This window comes from Helicoverpa zea, chromosome 24 (genome assembly GCF_022581195.2).
Source record: "Helicoverpa zea isolate HzStark_Cry1AcR chromosome 24, ilHelZeax1.1, whole genome shotgun sequence".
Lineage (NCBI taxonomy): Eukaryota > Metazoa > Arthropoda > Insecta > Lepidoptera > Noctuidae > Helicoverpa > Helicoverpa zea.
The window spans coordinates 7,887,243-7,906,967 of NC_061475.1; the positions used below are offsets into that span (position 1 = coordinate 7,887,243).

General features: G+C 37.4%; 1 protein-coding gene and 1 long non-coding RNA gene across 3 annotated transcripts; both read right to left on the minus strand.

Moving 5' to 3' along the window:
• Window positions 1-8,086: 8,086 nt before the first annotated feature.
• Window positions 8,087-18,537, minus strand: LOC124642430 (PRKCA-binding protein-like). 2 transcript variants are annotated; one of them, XM_047180845.1, is made up of 9 exons: window positions 18,416-18,537; window positions 12,672-12,783; window positions 12,155-12,283; window positions 11,478-11,710; window positions 10,807-10,981; window positions 10,092-10,285; window positions 9,358-9,510; window positions 8,839-8,941; window positions 8,087-8,471 (listed from the first exon to the last, which is right to left on the minus strand). In XM_047180845.1, exons 1-9 carry the CDS (start codon window positions 18,460-18,462, stop codon window positions 8,097-8,099), a joined length of 1,521 nt encoding a protein of 506 aa, XP_047036801.1. In that variant the 5' UTR covers window positions 18,463-18,537; the 3' UTR covers window positions 8,087-8,096. The 2 variants fall into 2 exon arrangements, with proteins under 2 accessions (XP_047036801.1, XP_047036800.1); XM_047180844.1 differs by lacking the exon at window positions 18,416-18,537 and adding an exon at window positions 17,211-17,448.
• Window positions 16,113-16,803, minus strand: LOC124642431. The gene is made up of 3 exons (XR_006985766.1): window positions 16,757-16,803; window positions 16,610-16,669; window positions 16,113-16,513 (listed from the first exon to the last, which is right to left on the minus strand). It is a non-coding gene; the product is annotated as an uncharacterized LOC124642431 (long non-coding RNA).
• Window positions 18,538-19,725: the final 1,188 nt, after the last annotated feature.

Below are 19,725 nucleotides of genomic sequence, written 5' to 3' on the forward strand. Positions count from 1 at the left end.
CATTTTTTTTTGTTAAAATTATTAAGGTTTAATTTAACCCAGTTATTGTGCACCATTTAACTATAACGATAACCGAACCATTTTCAACTGTCAAATCGCCGATTTTACCAATGGGCGGCAAGTATGGTTATGGTTTGGTTATCGTTATAGTTAAATGGTGCAACACACCCTTAAAGTTTGTAATATTCACATTATTACCGGATTTCTGCAAAAAAAAAGTTTTTCAAAATGGCGACGTCGTCAGAATGGATACAGACATTTACACACTTCCAATATACCTAATTTTAACCTATTTTGTTTTCTATATTTGTAAAATCAAAAAAAAAATCTTTTTAAATACTAAAGTTGTGTGGTTGCTGGATTTCAACTATTACAGGTCAAAAAGAGTATGATAAGTCCTCACCATTTATACCATATAATAACTAAAGAAATAGCAATAATAATGCTTAGAACAGTAACTAATTTAAACGGAGTAAATGAAGCCAGATTTATTATGGTCTGTTTTTTTTTATCTACAGGTAATCTATGTATTCTTTTTGATAATGAAAGTATGGCTAATATGTCAATAGACAATTAATAGACAAGTTGTTATGAATTTTGTGCTTATGCTAAAGTAAAAAAAACGCTGTGAAGTTTTTTTTTTTATATTATATCAACTTTCTATATTTGTTGATTGGCATAAGTCATACTGATCATTATAAATTACACTGTATATTTTTGTGTACGTTTTTTTCTTTGTAAAATATTAAAATTGCTTAAGTTTTTTTTTAATGTAAATTGAAATTAATTTTCTATAGTTTTTTGGTATAATTATTAAAATCGCAATTTAAAGTTCATATTATCTAAAGGTAAAGCACGGATTAAGTACGGATAGCAAGAGATAAAATAAAAACTTTTGTTATGTATTAATTGTTAGTTAATAATTAGGATTAGAGCTAACTATCTGAAGCGTACATTTTTTTAAGCTGTAACATTGGTTCAATAATATATTTTATTTTAAGAATATTTTTGTTTTATTTCTTACACTATGACATTTTACCCTCAACTTTATGTCAAGTGATTAACTACCCTACCTATCTTGGAATTAAAAAGATTCATAACTTCTTACAAAATATTTAAAATCTTTCTATATACTAGGTAAGGCCAACAAAGAATACATATCTACTCAATTCATCTCAATCAGTTCAGCAGTTTTGCCATATACGCATAACACAGAGTAAAGTATCTACTACTTACTACCCAAACAAACCTATAATGCGTAATAGTTACAACATGACTAGCTGACTATAAATCTGCCTGTCAAACCATCTTTGTCAGTCAGAAAGCAATTCAAATAATTGTGAGCTGAATTTTGATATTACAATGTATGGGACGCTTTCCCTTTGCAGATGTATTCTGGTAACTATCTCATTAATCATTTAATAATATTAAGTGGATTATAATAAGTGTAATTTAAAAAAAAAAACTATTTAAATTATCATGTAGGTATGTAAAAATATTTGCATGCCAAGTTAGGCAAAATATAGTTAAAACTTTTAACCACTGTAAAAAGTGTCACCACCTATGTTCTAAGCAAATAAATGTTTCTTTCTTTCTTTCTTTCTTTCTATGTATCGTGAGTTCTAGATAAGCGTAATGACAGGGTAAAAAAATAATGTTTTTAATTAGTACGCATTTTACATTGGTCAAGAAATATTGGGCACGTATTTTTAATTTGAAATAACGCATCAAACCTTGAGGGGGCTTATAACGTCACAATTGTGTAAAACGGTAAAACGAGATGAGTTGTGTTATACTAGGTGCCAGAAAAGTTCAAAAACAAAAATGCATGTTTTCTGGTTTTTTTAAGTACACCGCGGGTATAGAACCATATTACATCCGTTAGTACCAAAATCATCGCTGGCCGCTTATAGCCCAGGGTCCATAGGAATTTGCCCATTGTCCTTTGTCCTCAAAAGTGACATAACACAAAATTCAATCGTATTGTATCTTCATTGTCATTTGTTTGTGAGAGAAAAGAAGAAATACGTGTCTATTATTTTAGCGTTATCTACAAGCCGGACTAATTACTTTCATTCGCCTTGCGTATTAGGGTAACAAACGAAAGCTGGATTTCGCGGTTTTGGTCGCGTCCCGAGGGTACATTTTCCCGTACTCGAATAAAATATAGCCTATATTGACCAAGAATAATGTAAGTAGAATACTAAGGATAAAATAATTGTTGAAATCGGTCCATTCGATTTTAATTCCATTAATTGCATAGTCCATACACACAAATCTTTTCACTTTTAAAATAGTGATTTTCAATTTATTATCATCATCATCCTCAGAGCAGAGCCTTTTTCACAACTATGTTGGGGTCAGCTTCCAGTCTAACCGGATGTAGCTGAGTACCAGTGCTTTACAAGGAGTGACTGCCCTATCTGACCCCTCAACCCAGTTACCCGGGCAACCCGATACCCCTTGGTTAGACTGTTGTCAGACTTACTGGCTTCTGACTACCCGTAACGACTGCCAAGGATGTTCAATGACAGCCGGGACCTACAGTTTAACGTGCCATCCGAAACACAGTCTATGGTGTCTAAGATATACTTAGAAAGTACATACAAACTTAGAAAAGTTGCATTGGTACTTGCCTGACCTGGAATCGAACCCGCGCCCTCAATGGTTTTCAATTTATACAGGATCCTTTAAAAGTCTCATACCTACGACTTTTAAAGTAGTTTAAAGTAAACTAACATCATCATCAGCCTATCGCAGTCCACTGCTGGACATAGGCCTCTCCAAGTGCATGCCACTGAGATCGATTTTCGGCTTCTCGCATCCAGCTCCTGCCAGCCGTCTTGCGCAAGTCATCACTCCACCGTGCCTGAGGACGTCCTACACTACGTTTGCCGAGGCGTGGTCTCCACTCTAGAACTCGTTTACCCAACGGTTATCGGTTCTTCGGCTAATATGGCCAGCCCACTGCCACTTCAGCTTGCTGATTCGGTGGGCTATGTCGATGACCTTGGTTCTCTGACGGATTACCTCATTTCTGATGCGATCCCTCAGAGAAATGCCGAGCATAGCCCTTTCCATAGCCCGCTGAGCGACTTTAAACTTGTGGACCAGCCGTTCCGTCAGTGTCCACGTTTCGGCTCCGTAAGTCATGACAGGTAGGACGCACTGATTGAAGACTTGTCTTTAGGCACTTTGGGATCGACGATGTTAGGACTCGACGTAGCTTCCCAAATGCAGCCCAACCCAACCGAATTCTCCTATTCACCTCGTCCTCAAAGTTGTTTCTACCTAACTGCAATGTCTGCCCGAGGTATACATATTTCCGAACAACTTCGAGAACGGCGCCGTGTATCGCAATCGGTTCCGGTAGAACATGTTCATTGAACATGACCTTGGTTTTGTCCAAGTTCATCCGTAGGCCGATGCGTAGAGAAGATTCAGCCAGGTCGTTCAGCATCTGTTGTAGGTCCTGCAGCGTTTCCGCCATGATGACGATATCGTCAGCAAATCGCAAGTGAGAGATGTGTTCGCCATTGATGTTGATGCCGCGTCCTTTCCAGTTCAGCGTCTTGAACATATTCTCCATTGCATTAGTGAACAGTTTCGGGGAAATAACATCCCCTTGTCTCACTCCACGATGCAACGGTATGGGCCTTGTTTGCTGATTCTGTACTTGGACGGACATTGTATCGGCTTCGTAGAGACATCTCATCACTTGGATGTATCGCCAATCTACTTGAAAACGCTGCAGGGACTCCAGAACAGACCAGATTTCAACCGAGTCAAAGGCCTTCTCATAGTCCACAAATGCTAGACACAGGGGCTGATTATACTCTTCCGTCTTCTGTATAATCTGCCGCACTGTGTGGATGTGGTCTATGGTGCCGTATCCGCTCCGAAACCCAGCCTGCTCCGGTGGTTGGAATTCGTCGAGTCTTCGCGCAAGTCGGTTCGTGATCACTCTTGAGAACAGCTTATAGACGTGGCTTAGGAGGGAAATGGGTCGATAGTTCTTCAGCTGGGTTTTATCTCCCTTTTTGAAGAACAGGACGACAACACTCCTACTCCACGCCTCTGGAGTTCTCCCTTCAAACAGGACGGCATTAAAAAGCTTCTGGAGCTCCCCCAGTACGGGCTTTTCTCCTGCTTTTAATAGCTCTGTTGTAATGCCATCATCGCCAGGGGCTTTTTCATTTTTGAGCTGTCTCAGAGCGATCTCGATTTCGCCACTGCTGACTTCTGGCAGGTCTTCGGTGAAATGGCGTGTTAATGTGGCTCTAGAATCCTCATTTCCGGGATCAGGTCGAGATGCATGCGATGCGTATAACCGGCCATAGAAATTTTCCACTTCCGAAAGGACTGCCGGCACCGAAGAAAAGACTTCTCCACTTGTTGTGGTCAGTTTCGTCAAGTGGCTGCTTCCAAGAGATTGTACGAAAACCTTTGACCCCCGATTCAGGTCAATTGCTCTTTCAATGTCAAGAGTATTGGAGCACCGGAGGTTGCGTCGTACGTGCTTGTTGATCTCTTGGTTTAGAGCCCGCTTAGCTGACGAAGTGACAGGCGGGTTTTCACGTCGTTTCTTCATAAGACCTAATGTCTCTTCCGAAAGATTTGATTTCTTGCCCTTACGCTGCATGTTACAGAATCTCGAACCTTCCTCCCTGAGGATCCGAACCACATATTCGTGGTTCTGGTTAACGTCTGTTGTGGTTTCCACGGCGGCAAATCGGTTCTCCAAATTTGACTGGAACGTTTCAGATCCTGTCATGGTTTGGAGCAGTGTTGGTCGGAGCCTGGCCTTCATCAGACGGAAACGTTCGGCCTTGAAGTTGATATTCAGAGAGCCTCGGACAAGTCGGTGATCGCTACCGGTATTAAACCTATTGATCACGGAGACGTCTCTGAATATGTGCTTCTTGTTCGTCATGATGAAGTCAATCTCATTTTTAGTCATAGTGTCGGGGCTTTGCCATGTCCACTTCCTTTGGGGCTGCTTTTTGAAAAAAGAGTTCATCAAAAAGAACCCCTCGCGTTCGAGGAAGTTGACGAGCATTTGCCCCCTATGATTCCTGCTTCCAAATCCATGGGATCCTACTGCCGATTCGCCGCAAATCTGTACTCCCACTTTAGCGTTAAAGTCCCTCATGACAACGGTGTAATGGGTCTTTGTAGTGAAGTGGAGGGCCTTTGATATATCATCAAACATATCCTCCACTTCATCATCTGAATGTGTCGAGGTCGGTGCGTACACTTGCTCTACCTTGAGGCTATACCTGTCGGTGAGCTTTAAGATAAGGTACGCTACCCTGTTCGACACACTAGACACCTCCACAACGTTATCAGCTAGGGACTTATTAACCAGAAACCCAACGCCACCTTGGGATTGTTGGTCTCCCTCTCGCAAGTACATTAGGTGACCTGATCCGAGGGTTATGGTGTCCTCCCCCTCTCTTCGAACTTCACATAACCCTAATATGTGCCACCTAATCTTCCCAAGTTCCACCTCGAGTTGCGCCAGATGCGAGTCAAGCCGTAGCGTGCGGCCGTTGTATGTCGCAAGAGTCAGTTTAGTTTGGTGGCCTCCCGTAACCCGGAGATTCTTCGCACCCCCTGTCCCGCCGTAACCGCGGTCGCCACCGTGACCGGGAATAGCGGGACTGCCGGGAACTAAGGGCCGTGGCTTTATGGTTCTGCACATGAGGAATTTAGCCTACTGCTATCACGCTGGCCAGACGGGTTGATAGAGGGGTTTTTTCCGAGTTTTCCTTCTCTCGCACTGGTGTTCGGTGCATTTTTTTCTCCATTAGTCGACTTCTACGACACCCACTGGAAGAAGGGGTAGCGACATATGTATTCTTAAGCCGTCGCTACACGGCTAATCTAACATTATTTACCTATTTATTGTAGGAAAAATAAATTGTAGCTACTGGTATGGCGAATTGACACCGAACATTTTCATACAAGTAATTTCAATTCCCTATGTCAGGGATGGCGAACCAATGGCACGCGTGCCCGTGGTGGCACGCAGCTAAATAATTTGGGCACGCCATTATTTTGCAAGTTTTCAATTGAAATTATGTACCATAACCACGTACTCGTGCATTCAATCAGATCACATGACAACTATTTCCCATATCCCGAAGAGAGTCTATTTTATTAAGATATCTGAGCGCTAATGTTAAAATTCTTTATGAAAATTTTCGAATCAAAGATAAGTCTCTTCTTCATAATCTTTTACCGTTTCATGTTAACTATTTGTCATAAAGGCACACCTCTATAATTGTAGTTATGTTTTTTACTTGATTTGGCACGCAAGTCAATAAAGGTTCGCCATCCCTGCCCTATGTTATTAGGTACTTCTTATATTATACCTCTATTATCCAAATAACGCGCTATTGTTTATTTTATTATGAAACTTAATATTCATGCGTTTCGCTCAAATTATTTTAATCTTATTGTTTTCTCTTTTTTATTTCTTAAGTTATTTTTTGTTTATTTTATCCTGGCTTAACCAATGATAGAACAATCACTATTCACCGGTTTAACAATTGCTAAATTCTTACGATATGCATGTTCTTAATATACTACAAATTGGATTTGACATCACCTACCATTGTAATTTAAACCTTATATTAATAAACTTAAGATCATTGGGGACGTGGGATTGTTCGAAAGAGTTACCGCAGTCCTGGTACTTAAAGGGCTTAAAAATAAACATGGTTGGTTTTAGTCAGTTAAGAGTCTGAGACTCCCTCACGCTGCACCCACATCGGGAGGGTGATTTGATGACTTGCCACCAAAAAATTTACCTAAATTTTATACTTCACAAATTGGAAGCCAACAAGGTGGACAGACGACCTTATAAAGGTCGCCGGAAGACGCTGGATGCAGGTCGCCTCCAACCGGTATCTGTGGAGATCTAAGGGGGAGGCCTATGTTCAGCAGTGGACGTCCTATAGCTGATATTATGATGATGAAATTGGAAGCGACATCGAAACAGAATCGCTGCTTCCAACAATATTAAAACGTTATGGTGCAGAATAGGACTGTAGTTAATTTAATGGTATGCAACCATAAGTTTATATTAGAAGGCCGATATGCGCTCAGTCCAGTCCTGCTGTGCAGTTCTGTGTTTGTCCTGGTATCAACATGAAGACTTATATCTTGGTGAGTTTAATGTTTGACTATTATCTACGCAGTTAGACGCAGTAACTAACAAGAAAGCAGCAGATTTTCTACAGCAATATTTCCAGCATAGGACTGGATCGCATTCTAGGTAAACTCCCTTTATACGCTTAAAAAAACTGCAATATCTTGTCCCTAAGACTAAAACATTTTTGCGAATCAGTATCTAAGTTATCTATTGAGTTGGACCAGAGCTAAGTTGTACATAAGTTTTTTTTTTAATTTTTATGTTTTTTTATTTTTAGTATTGTCTGTGTTTTCATTTATTGTCATCGACACTTCTTTTACCTTTTCACTACAGCTCGACCAAATTTTTTCCATAACTTTCAGTCCCTATCTACCAACGACGACACCATTTTACCACCTTTAATTTATAACTCCTTCGTTTGCAGTGTCTCCTAATAGTTCAAGCCGTCCAAGCATTTGTTGCACTCGATCAAAAACAACTTCAGGATCTAAAAGATAGCGCATTTGCGAGACTAAAAGGATTCAAAGATTCTGCATATACTATGTTCACATCAGCTTCAAAAGCTGCCTCGGAGAAATTACTTCAATTGAGGGAAAAGTATAAAAAGATGCTTCCGAATATTCATGCTAGGGGGTATGTAGCAAGACAAGAAACGAGTGGCGAACCAATTGTCAAAGAATTTTCGTACAGCACTAGGAGACAAGAATGTACTTAGCTGTTTGATAGATATAGACCAAACGAGATTGTATGGGATGCCAGAGAGAAGCTATAGGAAGCAAGAATTGGATTTAAAATTGGTTTTCGAAATATAGTTTGCTAATAAATGATTATTTCTTGCTGATTTTTTATTTAACCATAACCATTCTAGAAGTTAAGTTGTTGTTGAAGGAATTAGTTTCAGAAATTGGAAGAAATGAAACAAAAAAATCCTAAACATTTATTTATTTAAATTACTAAAATCACTTAACAAATCCTCAAAAATATCATTCTTATCCTCCCCACTGGTTTTGGGCATAAATTCATCCAGCAGTCCATTCTGAAAATCTCCAAAGTCATCTTGTACATTCGTGTCGGCCAAACCCAATTCCGTCAATAAAGTCAAATTGTCCATATTGTCAGATTTGTCAACTTTGTCATAGTTTAGGGTCACATTGTCAAAGTCAGGCAGTAATTGTTCTGACGATTCGGTGTCATCATTGTCTTTGGTCTGACGGCGATTGACAAGTTTGGGCTCCTTGTCAATGTCAGCAATGTCATGATATTCGTGGATTTCTTTGCCGAATTCTAATTCTTCGTCTTCTTCTTGACCGTCCTGTGGAGATAATAAAGAACCTGATAAAATGCTTTGAAACGTTTTACTTTCGGTATTTTGTTGCCTGTATGGCTTCGAATATTGATAACAAGTAGACAACAAAAAAGAATGGGCTTTTATAGCCACTTAGTACGGAAGTGCACGTAGAACAGAAAAAATAAAGGTTTTTTTATTTTAAAATAGTTTCCGAGAAAATACCCTTTGCCGGGTTAAAAAAACATTGCGGCGAGCCTAGTAGCTTGGTCATGATAATTTATGATCCTAGAAAAGGGCGAAAGATTTTACTTTTTCAATGTTTTACCAAGTTAACGAAATGATCAAAATAATATAGTCTTCTGATTCAGTTAAACAAAATAGAATGTTTTACCTGAATAATCTGTGCAGTAGATTTGTACTGGAACGCGTTCTGAGAGAGATCCACTTCGACCGGGAACAGAGTCGCGTTGTCTTTCAGATGCTCTACTGATTCACTGCAAATATACAGTATAGTTTAGTATAGTTTGTTATGTTGGAATGAAAGAAAACTACATATTAATATGTATTGTAGAGGTATGGACGAAAGACAATACCTATTTATTTAATGTCTATTTATTTTTTTACAAAAAGATTCAAGCATATTTTTGTACAATTAGGTAACCCCTTTCATTTGATGTGCAAAAAAAATGAAAATCAGGCTAAGCTAGATTTAGGACAAAAAGTATTAAAAAAAAATACGAATTCTTTGGTTTTGTGAGAGTTTTCATCACTTTCCGAAAAAAAAAATAAAGTTCCCAATTCGTCTATCCATTTATTGTTTTCGCGTTTTTATACTGACGAGGTAAAGTTCGGTATTGTATTTTCTGTATACATTCACTAAGAATTTTCAGTAAAACTGAAACAAACTCACTTATGATAAACAGCAAGCCCCTGTATAAACCTTCTCAGCTGGTACGCAACATCCTGTGTCTTCTTATTCTCCAACAGTTCCAACTTCACCAACACGTCAGACCGGAGCCGAGCGAAGCGCGTCCGAGCGTCTTGACGACAGCGGAGAATCAGTCTGAAATGGAGAAATAATATACAAATCAAATATCATTATCAGGCTGTATTGGCCCTTAGAGGCAAACATACATATTATATTGTACAAAATTGTTAGTACATAAAAATGTAAATCTATGTGATTAACCTAAACTAAAAGAAAGTCGTGTTACCTAGTTACACTATTTATAATTCAAGAAGGGCTGAACAAATTTTGCTGAAAATTATGGGGGAGGTAGCTTAGGACAACAAGTAAGAAGAGTAATAATAAGTCCTATCCTATGGGACTTTTTATCCCCTTCTTGTAACGGGAACTAGGTCTCTAGGTATGCGGGTGAAACCGTGGGCAAAAGACTGTATTATGTATATGTATGTGGTCCGGAAGAACGAATGAAAAAAATATATTTATTTCTCTCTTCACTTCAGACACTTCTGAGTTAACCCTAAAAATGAGGAAAGAAAGAATAAAATAAAATTTCAGAGGAATAGAATAGATATAGGTATAATAGAATTTCCTAGAAAAAGAACTCAATAAACTCGATTGGGGTCACACAAATAACTGCAAAAGGGCTTCAAGAACCCGTCACTACAAACACCTCTCACCTATACTCATAATTCCCAGTTTCCACTCTATACAGGGGCTCTTGCAGGGCATTATACCCGTACTCCTCATCGTCCATCTCTTTAACCTTGAGACAGTAGGAGAGGTACTCGAACTTAGTGTCGGCATACTTGCGGATAGTCAGCTTCGTGTCGGGGATAGCTTTGTTGAGGTATGTGCCCATGTCTGATAAGATCTGGAAGAGAAATTAAAGCTATGTATTGGAAAATACCTTATAAAGGTCGCCGGCAGACGCTGGATGCAGGTCGCTTCCAATTGGTATCTGTGGAGATCTAAGGGGAGGCCTATGTTCAGCAGTGGACGTCCTATGGCTGAGATTATGATGATGATGAAGATTGAAAAAGGTATATCTAGTTGTTTGTCTGGTAATTAAACTTGAAGGATACTATTAGTTTTTAAGCAGTGATGGCATATCAGATGTTCACAATACAGTTTTGATATTTTATTGTACATTACCAAAAAAGCAACTGGGGACAATCTGATAGCATGCTTTAATATACCCTCATTATGACGTTGTCAGGAAAACGACGGATATTTTTTTAATCTAGTAATAACTTAGCTAGAATTTTAGTAGTTAAAAACCCAAAACCATAAGAAAGCCAAAGAACACTTAAAATAAAACTCATTATTCTATCCTTCAACTTATATCAGCATAAAAGCATGTATTGTTATTCAATTATTCAGCAGAAAACTTACCGGTTTCAAAGCCTTCAGCATTTTGATACCATCTCTCTCCAACAGCCGATGGTACTGTCCGAACTTGGTGAAGGCTTCAGAAGCCCTAGCTTGGGGCTCCCGAACGCCTATGGCAGCAAATATATCCCCAACTGACTTGTATGTTTGCAGGAGATCGAAATAGGCCTTCAGCATTCTGGAAGAAGAAATGCAAGGAATTGGATAGCTGACGATAAAACTTAAAAGTAGGTATGTTTCCTAAAACAGGATCTTATTTAGAATTTCGATTGACATTTTTTGATATGTTTGTTGTTAGCGTTTGGACAGCATATGTGTAGAAATCACGTCAAGAGTTTCGTAAAATTGTTTAAAAGTTATGAGATTTTTAACTTTTCAATTTTCCAAAAGCCTCTTATAACTTATAGAATAGTTTAGAACGTGGAAGATTTTAGGATGCAGCTAAAAATGGTCGTATTCAGCAAAATTACTGGGTGATGTCTATACGATTACCTACCTATCCGAATTTTGCAATTTTCTTACCTTTTCAATTTGCCACGAGACCCTTGTGATTCGTTTAAAAGTAGAGAGCTTTTCATGATTGGCCTTAAAATGCTTGTTTTCAGCAAATTTCTAGGTGACGTCCGTAACTTAATATAAAAACATAGAATACATATGTTATTGCTCGGTCTTACCTTTTAGCATTCTCCACGAGCCTCTTATAAGTGGTCTCAGTTTCTCTGAGCTCATTCAACTTCGCCACCAGCGTGTCGTTACACAGTATTGCTCGCGACAGTCCGAGCGCGTCGGCTGCTCCAGACGACATGTTCTCCACGAGACGATGCTTCATCTTCTTCATTATGATGTCTAAGGATTTCCCTTGCTTGGGATCAGCGTGGAGTTTGTTGTAGTTTATTGTTACTTCGTCCTGTGGAATGGTTTGGTTTTGTATTTAGTCTTTGTCCTAATCTTTGTAGTGCTAAGATTACACTTAAATTACAAACTGCTTTCAATTATACAATTTGACTAATTTGAGAGTTACTTGAGGTAGTGTAGCTACACAATTTTAGGCATACTGTATCTTGTCACCTGTTAATACGTGCCTGGCATTATATATTTACAACCTATTTACTATTTTGATACATCCTCAACACATACGTTCAAATTATTCACTTCATTTAGGTCTGTAAGTTTGATCCTAGTTGCCCCTTCTAAAAGTAGCTTCGTATGGAGAGGAACGGGCTTCCTATCAATCAATTACATCTCTTTCTTATTAATTTACGTATCAATTTTCTTGCCGATTCTTTTCGTTACCCTTTGGTCACACAATTGAGTGGTATCTATAAGCTATGTTTTGTTGGAAATAGCTTACCTTAGCCGACTGTATCATCTTAGCTACTTCAACCTTAGTCTTGCCTTTCACAGTCTGTCCATTGACTCCCACCAACTCGTCACCGCTTTGTAATGTCCCATCTTTTGAAGCTGGCGTGTTGTCGAATATCTGAAAGAAATATCAATACATTTTACGTGTAACATCAACAATTTAAAAGACATTTCAAGGCCTCTTTTTGTCCTCTATTTTCGATCTTTTAATGCTTGTTGTTAGTTTCGAAGAAAATGACTGAGAAGCGATATGGAAGCTCTAAATTTTATCCGGTAGGTAAACCTACAACAATTTTCCGCCCTTTTTGTACATTTCAGCCTTTACCAAACTTTTTGGCGACGCTGTGCAGAAACCATTTTATGGCATAATCCGGAGACAGAGGCTACGCTAGGAGTGCGGTCAACATGCGCGTGCATTTACTCGGAAATTAGCAGCGAGTCGCCATAAAGTCTGACGAGGACTGTATTACATCATCTTAACTCAGTGAATAAACAAAATACAGTACCTGTACGATATACAAACACGGACATAAAGGTGCTCCCCCACCAATACTGATGCCTATAAGATTCTTCTCATCTTTGCTTAACACCACGCTTCCTGATGTGACTGTCATACCCCTGAAAATGTTATTTAATCAGAAGTCTATCTATTACTAATATAAGCTCATTTTTTTTTGTTTGAAGCTGCTATTCTCAGGAACATTCATTTTCCCTTTAGGTATTTAGCCAAGAAGGTACTCACCTGGATATAAACATAGGGTATAGGGTATACGGCTGGATATAAATAGCGTGGCATTGGAAAAATAAAATAACAGGTGCATTTCACTCATCTGTATTTTGTATCTGTATTTTAGCGTAATTACAAAAAACAATTCTAAAACAATAGCGATAGAGCTTCGTAATAAACCTCCTTCTTTTTGAGATATTGGTTAGTTAGACAGATATGTACTACAGTGCAAAATTTCCACTCCAGTGCTTACAATTTTCAGTGGTTCTAAGTTTAGCTCGAATACATTAATAGGATCTCTTACATCTACAATCTAGCGATAGAAAGTCTACCATCATGAATAAAACCTGTAAAATAAAGTAGCTCATTAAATTATTTTTACCGACTATCTTAGCAAAATAGGCTTAAGCTTACATGGCAGAAGAAACAACTCTTGTGTGCACTATCCTCGACTTTGAGAATAGTGTTAGGCTGGAAACAGTGCTCGACCGACGGTCAGCGCTGACCGTCGCGTCGGTCGACGTAGCTATATCTGTGCAAGTCTATGAAAGCGCACACAGCTACGCTGACGGTACGCGTGTGATTTTGTATGTGATTCGGTTGGGACGTACGGTCAGCGCTGATGTTATACATATGTACAAAAACACCACGGCTACTGGTGTATGGGTCATACACAAAAAGTGAACATTACAAAATATTTATAATAAAACTTCACTATTTTTTATAAAATGTTGTATTTATTTAAAGTTCCATATTAATATTCTTACAATAATATCAGTAGAGATCAGTCTTGGATATTTTAGGAAAAAAACACGTTTTTTGTTTTTTCATGTCCACAGAAGAGATTGTGTTGTCTGCAGAAGGGAACAAAATGTGACTTTATTATAATCATATTAATAAGGTCAAGAATAGAAAAAATAGAAAAAAAAACTTAAAATGGAGTTCTCCTCGATCCCTAAACAAAACATAATAAAAACGTATACCAATTCAGTACAAAAAATATTTGACATTTGTCCACAGAACAGACAATTCTGTAGACGTACTTACTAGAATGAAAACATATTTAACATCTCATCGCGATACTTTCGCGAACTGCGCATTCGCCAGATGTGGACGTATCCTTATGTGTAGTAAAATATGTTTCAAAAATAGGAAAACATAATTTAGTATACAGAATATTAAAAAATGTTTTCCTCATCAGAATCGTCCCACATGAAATTCATCGGCCGTTTTCTCTGTGGTGAATCTTCAAAAGCTTCAGAGTCATCTGAATTGATTCTTTTCTTCTGGGGTTTATGCATCTGGTTAAATATTTCGATAGAAAGATCTGGTGTCAGTCGATCTGAAAGTCCTGGTGAATTTGGCTCAGTCAAAGCATCAGGTGTGGCTGGAGCCATTTCAAAATCACGCTCAGATAAGGAGCCTGATGATCCCGATCTTTCGAGGCAATCAGGTGACAAATTGTACGAGGATGAATCAGGAGTGCCTATCGTTCTAGATGTGCCAGGCATTATTGAATCCCTAATATCCCTTCCTTCTTCTTTCTTCGAGAGCTGCGTCATCCATTTTGGCCTGCGCACGGCGTATACTAAGTTTTTTCTGCTCGCGTCTGCGTTTCTTTTATTCTTCTTCGGAAAGCTCCCTGATCGACTTGTTCGTGGCATAGTAACTGGAGCAAAAAACAAGGACCATCATGCGCTAAGAGCAAGCAAGCAACACAATGCAGAGCAAAACACAAATTAAAGTGGAAGACAAAAGTGCAAAACCATCATTTATTTTGCTCACAAATACATTAGCATTTATATAATAAATTATTTAACGGTGTTAAAATCTTAAATAATATCAAACACAAAAAATATATATTTTCAAAACCTTATTTAAATGATTGACCAAAATGGATGACGCAGCTCTCGAAGAAAGAAGAAGGAAGGAATATTAGGGATTCAATAATGCCTGGCACATCTAGAACGATAGGCACTCCTGATTCATCCTCGTACAATTTGTCACCTGATTGCCTCGAAAGATCGGGATCATCAGGCTCCTTATCTGAGCGTGATTTTGAAATGGCTCCAGCCACACCTGATGCTTTGACTGAGCCAAATTCACCAGGACTTTCAGATAGACTGACACCAGATCTTTCTATCGAAATATTTAACCAGATGCATAAACCCCAGAAGAAAAGAATCAATTCAGATGACTCTGAAGCTTTTGAAGTCGTGGTGGCCTAGTGGGTAAAGGACCAACCTCTCAAGTATGAGGGCGCGGGTTCGATCCCAGGTCAGGCAAGTACCAATGCAACTTTTCTAAGTTTGTATGTACTTTCTAAGTATATCTTAGACACCATGGACTGTGTTTCGGATGGCACGTTAAACTGTAGGTCCCGGCTGTCATTGAACATCCTTGGCAGTCGTTACGGGTAGTCAGAAGCCAGTAAGTCTGACACCAGTCTAACCAAGGGGTATCGGGTTGCCCGGGTAACTGGGTTGAGGAGGTCAGATAGGCAGTCGCTTCTTGTAAAGCACTGGTACTCAGCTGAATCCGGTTAGACTGGAAGCCGACCCCAACATGATTGGGAAAAGGCTCGGAGGATGATTTAAATGATCTTAAAAAATCATCATCAGATCTTGTTTGAATTAAGATGAACCTCTCTTATCTATAAATCAGCTAAAAGTGATTAACACAATTGTTTTTTTGTCGAATGTAGGTAGTCAAAGTTCTTTATTATTCACTTCTGTTGACATACCTCCCTTCTGTAGACACTACGTCTACAGCAAAGATGTCTACAGGAGAGACAAATTTTTATAAATCAAAGATGGTAGCCTTCCATTAGAGGTTAGAATTTAAGCAATATAATATTTGCAAACCGCGCCCACATATGCACTTACTATCTGTGTTTTTACATATTTGCAAAGGTTACTTACTCAGGTATCCTAGTCACAGGAAAGACACACTGATCTCGACTGAAAACTTGTGTAGTTGAATAATATAAAGAGTTTCTCTTATCACACGCACTTTACGTAAAATTACAACCGAGCAAATGATAGATAATGCAATGCTACCAACACAAGAGACAAAATAATAACGATGCGTTCATCTTTAGAAAATTTAGGCTTATTTTATTTGTCTACAGAAGTAGACCCAAAATTTGTGAACAACATTTTTATAACGTTTAATTCAAAATTAAGTTTTATATATTTTTTTATTCGTTATGTTATGAATATTTGATAATATGACTGATGTTATAAAATGAGTTAAAAGTATCAAAAGTATCTGTATATATTTTTAATTATCACTTGAACTCAACTACTTGCCATCCGAACAGTCTACAGAAGGAGATCTTTTCAGATTCAAAAGCGAGAAAAATTAAAGAAATTCCGGTTAAGCTGATTTTTTTTATGATCCAGAAAAAGTTTTCCAGACGAAATAATTATTAAAGAGATTTAATGTTGATATGATATTTAAAAAACGGGTTTTAAGTTGTATGAACATTTTTTTTTCTCCTTTTGTGTTTGACCCGTATTGACTTACAAAAGATCTTGATGCTGAATCGTATATCTTTCGTAGCGAAGATCGTTGAAAATGCATTCAGGTTCCACTTCTACAAGTTCTTCCTTGGGCTTTCTGAGTGAACAAATAAACAATCAATTTTAATTGCGCTTCCACGCTTAAACTTCTATTGTTAAATATTTATGAAAAACATACAAAATTAGTACTCACTCTTCAAATATTTTGATCTCCGAAACATCCTTCGTAATATCTTGAACCATTGGCGAAACACTAAGTAAATAAAATGACAAAGGATAAATTAAACAGGTACATTAAGAAAACAAATATAAAAATAATCAAAAACGTTTTTTTACTCACTTCTCTTCAACCGGAAGTAACAAGTTGGAAACTTTTCCATTTTGTTTACTGAACAAAAATAACAAATAATAAACACAAGAAATTAAATATTATTTTAAAACTAAACATTTCTGGAATTAAACACTAAGAAATCGCGGCGGGAGACTTGAGACTTGTATAATATTAAAAAAAAAATACGCGTCCTAAATAGGTATGTAGGGTAACGATAAAACCTGAAAACTAAAATCACACTAAACACAGATTAAAACGTTGGTACTAAAATGACGTTTCCATACCTACTACCAAAACTAAAGAAACAACTAAATGTTCCATATGGTTTTTAGTTTTTAGGTAAAAGTAGGTACTAAGGAACATACTTATTCAGTACTCGGTACATACGCAACAATATGTACTTACATTCAAATTAAACAAAGAAAAAAAAACTAAAAATAAACAAAACAAGGTTGATACACACATTTTATCTTCAAACATGTTATGTATAGTAGCTTGAAGTTGGGGACAAATCCTCGTATCATTGAATATATAAAACTGACTGTTCTGTTGCCACATGTTCATGCCACAAAAATCGATAGAAAACCGTAAACTTAACAAACTCGTTCAAACAACTGATAGTGGGCTGCAAAATAAAGGAAGTTACAGATAACTTGTGTTGCGATATTGACTAACGTATGCGTTTATGGTTACTTAGAGCGTTTAATCAACTGGAGCCGCCATAAGCAGGAATCTCTATGCGAAAGCCTCGATGCAATATAAGAAATAGTGATAGTTTGCTCTTGCATTTTCAATCACACATTTTTTAAACGCACACGATAAAATCGTCAGAACTTGGCTCACACACAGATAGGTAGGCAATGGTATTTCCAAATAGTTAAATGCTCCAAGGTGTCGTTCGAAATAAATTATCGTGTTGTCTGTGATGTTTGGTTTTCGGATCTTCTACTTATAAGGTTTTCCCAGGAGAAAAGCATTAAAAGCGAAAACAGATGTAGATTTTAAAATTTTTCGAGTATGGCTTAATTTTCGTAAAGTTGCGATTTCAGACGATTCCAGTTTATAAACTATATACTGTTTCGTTATGTTATCTGTGGCTAAACTGTGTAATGAAGCATGTTGAGAAATACTACCATCTACATAATAGTATCATCATTCAGCAGTTGGGTAACATGTTTCTTTTATCAACCTCAAATATTGAGAGAAATTTGTCTACAATTTCTTCTGACCTAAATTAAAAATCAAAACCAAAGTCTCAAAGAAAGAGCGATATCCACCTGTAGCATTGTTATGAAAACGCTAAGAAGATCGATTTGGAAAGAATTATTATTATGAAAATGTTTTGATATTATGTTAGACACTGCTTCCCAATTCATTTTAACATTATAAGAGCCTCTATCAGTCAAGTAAATTACAAATATTATACCGAATAAGCTAATGCATGCAAAAATATAAGACAATTAAAAAGCACCTAAGCTAATCTATGTATGTGGAAATCGAGGTCTACAGTGTATATCATACCAAATAAATAATATACTAACACACTACTCTTATATGAAGTCCCTAATTTAATAAAAAACACCAACCAACAGATAAGTTCGTTCACATATTTTAGTCCTCACGAAAAATGAGTAAAAACATGCAATATACAAAAACTACAATACATACATCTTATCCTCTTCAAAGAAGAAATCGTCGTCATATTCTTGCATCATTTTGTTTTAAATAAATAATATTATTTAACTTTGAACAAGGCTTGCTAAGAACGTCACAGTGTTGTTGAAATTATTGATTTTTCCCGGCGACTGACAAACGTCAGGGAGTGTCGGTAAAACAGGGTGGGATAAAATGGGAGACTGAAATTCAACCTCTGTGGGTTTCCATACTCAGTTTTTCCCGCGTTTTTCAACAAGATTGTTGGATACATTTAGTGCAAAATGACGAGGTTGGATCATGGATTGGATATTCTTTCTCTATTAGAATGTTTGTCTTGAAAAATAATATTCGTAACAATATGTAACATTAAGTAAAGATAGAAGAGTATGGAAGGAGAAAACATGCTGCGCCGACCCCAAATAAAATTGGGATAAGGGCAGGAGGATGATGATGTAACATTAAGTAAACTAGTAAACTTGAACAGAAACATAAGCTGGTAATAATATCGTGAGTAATTCATTAGATTTGAGCATGGTCTAAATGCGGTTGATACATGATTGATGCTAGAACAAAACAAACCGATATACTTACCTAAGTAACCTTATTTTTATGAATGAATCGAGTAATACCCACGAGAACGGCGCTGATTGCATAATAAGGTAATTATTTTAATAAAGGTAGTATGCCATGTTGTCGGCACGCAATAAGTAAGTAAGTATACCGAAAGCAATAAGGATTTCGATATCATCAAAATAACAGACTCAATCTTCTACCTACAGATCTCCTCAATTTTATGGAATAACTTTGTGGCTAAACAAAATCGTTTTTGTGTGTTTTTAGACTGATTGGTAGCAAAGGAATTCTATCAAGTTTTGATTCGTCATTGTCTAACTAAATATTTTTGGAAGATCAGACCTTTTACAAAAAGATAAATTAGTAGTCGTTATCTATACTAATAATATTTTAAAGCTGAAGAGTTTGTTTGTTTGTTTGTTTGAACGAGCTAATCTCAGGAACTACTGGTCCGATTTGAACAATTCTTTCGGCTTTTTATCCGGGTTCGTGCAGAGGTTCCCACGGGATGCGGGTGAAACCGCTGGCAGAAGCTAGTCTAAAATAAAAACGTGGTTATAAAAATATTAACTCGTGCTATCTTTCACAGAAAAACCTAAAACAATATTTTTTAAATTTAGTATTTGGAATAATTAAGAAGTAACAAAGCATTCCACCAACAGCCCGTCCCACCCTACTACAAAAAAAAGGTTCGTTACCCAATCCTAGTGACGTAACGATATCAACGTCTCCACAACAGTTAAGCAACT

Excerpts from the sequence above, each read along its gene's own strand:
- LOC124642430 (XM_047180844.1), bottom strand. The coding sequence starts at position 17,311 with ATGAACATGTGGCAACAGAACAGTCAGTTTTATATATTCAATGATACG. Across the intron at positions 12,284-12,671 it reads CGTGTTTGTATATCGTACAG|ATATTCGACAACACGCCAGC; the intron begins GTACTGTATTTT and ends TATTTCTTTCAG. Across the intron at positions 10,982-11,477 it reads CTCGTGGAGAATGCTAAAAG|AATGCTGAAGGCCTATTTCG; the intron begins GTAAGACCGAGC and ends TTCTTCTTCCAG.